At 46.8% G+C, this 5,443-nt stretch overlaps 1 protein-coding gene across 1 annotated transcript; it reads left to right on the top strand.

The window, feature by feature from the left end:
- The first annotated feature begins 775 nt into the window (after positions 1–775).
- On the top strand, positions 776–4,863 carry LOC121303714 (delta-like protein C). The gene is made up of 8 exons (XM_041234486.1): positions 776–1,020; positions 1,127–1,366; positions 1,495–1,552; positions 1,834–2,091; positions 2,487–2,848; positions 3,024–3,240; positions 3,538–4,322; positions 4,769–4,863. Exons 1-8 carry the CDS (start codon positions 970–972, stop codon positions 4,772–4,774), a joined length of 1,977 nt encoding a protein of 658 aa, XP_041090420.1. The 5' UTR covers positions 776–969; the 3' UTR covers positions 4,775–4,863.
- The last annotated feature ends 580 nt before the right edge of the window (positions 4,864–5,443 follow it).

Below are 5,443 nucleotides of genomic sequence, written 5' to 3'. Positions count from 1 at the left end.
GTGTAGAACAGGGTCGTTCTCTACAAAATCAACAAATACTAATCAATTACTGACAATAAGAAGCTTCGAATAATGCAAGCAACATTTCGAAAACCACTCTGTGAAGAAAGCGGTATTCACTTAAACTTGAATACTCGGTGCAACTGGGGGCCAACACGTGTAGTCCTTTTGACAATGCAAACGTAAATATTGTATATGCATATCCAGCTAAGTTAATATATACATTTAGGTACCTGGTAAACATAGTGGGGAATCAAAAGTGTCTAATTACTATATGGGACCCAACTCAATTCAAAATCGACTGTGCGGCAAGCACTTACTGATCAATTTAACTACGGACCCCATACACGTTATACACTTCAAGACTAGGCATACAGGCTTTTAAATAAAATGTACATTTTAAAGGATGCCCCGTTCTGTACACGGGGAGCATCGAAATGTGCACAGGCGTCCCGTGTAATGGTATAGCAATCTTCATAGCAACAAGTTCCACGGATGTAATGGATATACGCATATAGAACACAGTGCCTCGCACACTGGAAACCTAAGCGCATTCAAACCACTAGATCAAATGAAAGCAATGCTTTAATACACGCGGTCCTTACATCAATAACGAATCTATAATAACGCATCAGCCCCCCCCCCCCCTTTGACCATTTGGCCCGTGGAGCAGCGTGTGTAATTTGGGATGAGGGGCGGCAGTGGAGGCGCAGGGGGCGGGGGCAGGAGGAATCTGACACCAGCCGCCTGTCTATAAAAACGGAGTCGGGCGGCTCTCCAGCTTTAAAAACAATCTCGAAACGTCAGACCAGTAACAGAGGCAAGAGGGAGCAACGGAATATTATTTTGTAACGCGCTCCTCCATCTCTTGCTAAACTATAGATTATACTAGCGACTCAGTTGAACGCGAATTGGATTCTCCGCTATACCTTATCCGAGTCGATAGCACACACAGGGCAATCCTCGAACATGACTTCATATTTCTTAGCGTGTCTGCTGTGCTTGCTTTCCACGCATCTGGTAAGTATCGATGATTAATTGTTCACTGTGTTTTTAATGCGGTTTTAGTTTTTACGCACAGTGCGTTTACCGTGCGTTATTATTATTAGTATTCTCCCATCAACAGGTATCTTCCTCCGGAGTGTTTGAATTGAAAGTTCATTCCTTTACAAGCTCCCGAGGCGTCTGCAGTAACCCTCGGGAGTGTCGGATCTTTTTCCGGGTCTGTCTGAAGCATGCCCAGGCTGTCATCTCCCCCGAGCCGCCCTGCACCTACGGAACCGCCTTGACCGAAATCACCTCGGCCGACCAGAGCTCAGTCTCCCGCACCGCGTCTATCCGAATCCCCTTCCACTTCAAATGGCCGGTAAGTATGCAAATTTAAGAAAAAAAACAAATACAGAAGAACACTTATATTTGCAAAACTGTAATGACCGCCTGTGGTTTGCTGTTTTATACCGGTCTTAATCGTTTTCTGTTCTTGTATTTTCAAAGGGAACCTTCTCGTTTATTATTGAAGCTTGGAACGCAGAATCTGCGGAACAGTCCACAGGTAAGCTCGCAGTACCTCTAATCCTGCTAGGGGGCGACACAAGACCCACTTTAGTTACAGAGTACAAGAGGACTGGGACGAGAGTGTCTGTTCTAACAAGTATACGAGAATGGAGACGCTAAAGCAATTGATTCAGTTTTACTATCCAAACGAAACGATTGAAGCCTAACATACAAGCTAATAGTATTGTTAATTTGGGCATTTACAATGTTTTTATTTTCAACGAGAATTTACAATATAAAATTACAATATATTAATGCATTTTATTTATTTCCCCTCAGAAAACCCATCCAATCTGATCAGTCGCTTGGCAACCCGTCGAAGACTGGCAGTTGGCGAGGACTGGGCTCAGCACGTCCACTTTGGGGAGCAGAGCGAGCTGCGCTATTCCTACCACGTCCTTTGCGATGACCACTACTACGGCGACAGCTGCTCGGACTACTGCCGGCCCAGAGACGACACATTCGGCCACTACACTTGCGACGAAGCCGGGAACCGCGCTTGTCTGACCGGGTGGAGTGGCGAATACTGCTCAGAACGTGAGTTAATAACCCCTTCTCTCTCTCTCCCTCCGAGTCTGCTGATGCAATGCAAAACAGCTAATTAATTAACAAATTAACTTGTAGTAACAGCCGAGGGTTGCCTAGCAATCGCAACACCCCCTCCTGGCTTTTAAATTTGGCCGATGGGGAGCGAGTTGTGTGTGCGCTCTTTTGTTTGGTCTAACAATGAGTGCAGACAGCGTGAGTCAACCTGGACGCGCTCTGTGGCTTAATGCGCCCTGTCTTGCGTTAAAAAGAAGCGGCATGTGGTGATCTGAAGAGGAGCCAGCTGTCCGGTTTAGCACTTAACTACTTGACGTGTGCGGGGACAGAAAATAAAAACCCCGCTCAAGTTTTCTAATTTTCTTTGTTAATTTAATTTTGTTAAACAGCCATCTGTGTGTCTGGGTGCAGCGACAACCACGGTTTCTGCGAGCGCCCCGGCGAGTGCAAGTGCCGCATCGGGTGGCAGGGGAGCCTCTGCGACGAGTGCGTGCGCTACCCCGGCTGCCTCCACGGGACCTGCGGTCAGCCCTGGCAGTGTAACTGTCAGGAAGGCTGGGGCGGTCTCTTCTGCAACCAGGACCTGAACTACTGCACCAACCACCGGCCCTGCCGTAACGGAGCGACCTGCACCAACACGGGCCAGGGCAGCTATACCTGTACCTGCAGCCCGGGCTTCAGCGGCACCAACTGCGAGATGGAGACAAACGAGTGCGATAGCAACCCGTGCAAGAGCGGGGGCAGCTGCAATGTAAGTCGGGCTAGTCGATTATCCACTAAAATACGTATTTTAAATAGATCAATTAATACATATTTAAAGTTAAAAAAAAAAAAATTAAAAAAAATTAAAAGCACGCACAAATCGATGAGTACATGTGAAAGTAAGGACGCATTTTATGCTGTTTTTTTTTTTTTTTTCTAACCAGGATCTTGAAAACGATTACACCTGCACCTGCCCGCAAGGATTCTACGGCAAGAACTGCGAGATCAGCGCCATGACCTGCGCGGACGGGCCCTGCTTCAACGGGGGCACCTGTGTGGAGAAGCCCGCGGGGGGGTACTCCTGCCGCTGCCCGGTAGGTTACATGGGCTCCAACTGCGAGAAGAAGATCGACCGCTGCACCAACACCCCCTGTACCAACGGTAAGCACCCCCTCCCTCCTCCCTGCTTCTCCGAAACCACAGCTGGCCGGACAAAACCGGGATAAAAAAAGACTCCGGTTGCAAAGCGTTTTGATCCGTTCCTGGTTCGGCTATGAGTTTAATAAAGACCTACCTGAGCTTGTTACCTAGCTAGGCTGATCAAGCTTGTATTAATGGAATGGGTGAAAATGCTGTATAATAGAAGTCTTACTCCATTCCCTTCATAGCTTTCTCTGTGAGCTAGCTCTTTCAAGCATGCCGATTTGTAACCCCGAGTCTCTTATTTGCCTCTCCCAGGTGGCCAGTGTCTTGATCTGGGGCGCAGCATGCTGTGCCGCTGCCGGCCAGGCTTCACCGGCCCGCGGTGCGAGATCAACATTGACGACTGTGCCCGGACCCCGTGCAGGAACGGGGGCACCTGCATGGATGGCATCAACGACTACACCTGCAGCTGCACGCTGGGCTACTCCGGCCGTGACTGCTCCCTGCGGTCCGACGCCTGTGGCTCGGCCCCCTGCCAGAACGGAGGCACCTGCTACACCCACTTCAGCGGCCCCGTGTGCCAGTGTCCCTCCGGCTTCATGGGCCCCAGCTGCGAGTACAGCCTGCGGCCCAGCACCTCCCCAGAGGACCCAGGGGACCCCTTCCCAGTGGCCCTCGCCGTGTCCTTCTGCCTGGGGCTGGTCACCCTGGTCCTGGTGGTCTGCGCCGCGGCTGCCGTCCTGCGGCAGATGAGGAAGAGCCAGCTTGGAGAGTCTGTGCGCAGCGGCCTGGAGACCATCAATAACTTATCCCAGTTCCCCCGCGACAAGGGGGGCTTGGCCATCCCCGGGAGCCCCTTCAAGGTGACCAACAAGGACGCAGAGCTGAGCGCAGAGGACAAGGCGGGATACAAGCAGAAGCTGGTCGACTGCAACCTGGCCGAGGGCAATAAGCAGCAGCACCAGCAGGGGCAGACTCTGAAGCAGGGCAGCAAAAAGTCCGATCTGTTCATCTCCATACCTCCCTTTGCGAAAGAGCCTGCCTACCGGCCAGTTTACATCATTCCCGAGCACATGGAGCAGTGTGTCTTTGCAACAGAGGTAAGGATCTCTCCCTGTACTGGAAATAAGACGGTGTTGCCCGTTCCAGGTTTTACTATGAGCTTGATTAGTCACTCAACTGTGTATTTATGAAATTCCAGAAATGGCTCAAACTGCTGTGCAACTCAAGTAGCAAGTATTTTATTGTATCTTTAGAGGAGATATGGAAGATGTAAATGCAGGACAACCTCACATGTATACAATATTTCCACCCATCTAAAGCAATAGAATTAAATTGAATGAACTATATTAGTCCAAAACTATTTTGTTCAGTGATTTTGAATATTCCATGCATGAAAGGGTTACACCCAAAACCAGGAACAGATCCAACTTTCATCCCCGATAGTAAGTTTAAGCTAGAGAGAGCTCAACTTGTCCTCATGTCAAGCCAGCCTGTACATTTCTGGCTCTCTTCTAAGTTTTTTTTTCCTTTCTTTGGTCTCCAGGTTTAAGAAGGAAGTTTCTTTTGATTGACACCAGGATGTTGCTGGGAAATGTTTACATTCAGAATGGACATCAAATGTTTTTATAAATCGTATTTCTATATCTATATAATGATATCAGATAGATATATATATATTATATATATATATGTTATATTATATTATATATATATATATATATAAAAATAAATAAATAATTCTGCTGCTCAATTTTTAACATTTTTTTGAATGGACTACTTTGGGGAGGGGAAAAAAAAAAACTACAACCAGCTCACCAGAAATGAAAGGCGGATTAATACGTTGGAGAGAAAGCTTGCCGGAACTTATTTGCACTATTTTTATTTTTTATTTTTAAACAATGGACATTCCATGGACTTGAGAACCAAGTACATATATATAAAAAAATCACAAGAAAAGAAGGCAGGACCTTTTTTTGTAAAAGAAACAAAGTGCCATATTATATGTGTGTGTGTGTGGGGGGGGGGGTGTTTGTAAGTCTAACTTTGCCCTTTTTTATGATGGTCAGTTTTCAAACAACTGATGTTGTACATGTTCAAGCATTAAAGGGTTAAAATGCTTAAGTGCCCATTTAAAACAAAACAAAACAAAATGAAATTATGCGTTCAGAAAAAAAAATAAGGTACTATATTTTAAATACTTTAAATACTTTTTTACATT

The sequence above is a fragment of the Polyodon spathula genome, chromosome 35 (assembly GCF_017654505.1).
Source record: "Polyodon spathula isolate WHYD16114869_AA chromosome 35, ASM1765450v1, whole genome shotgun sequence".
NCBI classification, from domain to species: Eukaryota; Metazoa; Chordata; class Actinopteri; order Acipenseriformes; family Polyodontidae; genus Polyodon; species Polyodon spathula.
Note: the sequence above shows the minus strand (reverse complement) of the source record. Positions and strands in the feature narration are given on the sequence as shown.

Bases quoted from the DNA above. Each gene is read 5' to 3' on its own strand.
- LOC121303714 (XM_041234486.1), top strand. From the start codon at position 970: ATGACTTCATATTTCTTAGCGTGTCTGCTGTGCTTGCTTTCCACGCAT. The intron at 2,849-3,023 runs GTAAGTCGGGCT...TTTTCTAACCAG, and splicing joins AGAGCGGGGGCAGCTGCAAT to GATCTTGAAAACGATTACAC. The intron at 3,241-3,537 runs GTAAGCACCCCC...TGCCTCTCCCAG, and splicing joins CAACACCCCCTGTACCAACG to GTGGCCAGTGTCTTGATCTG.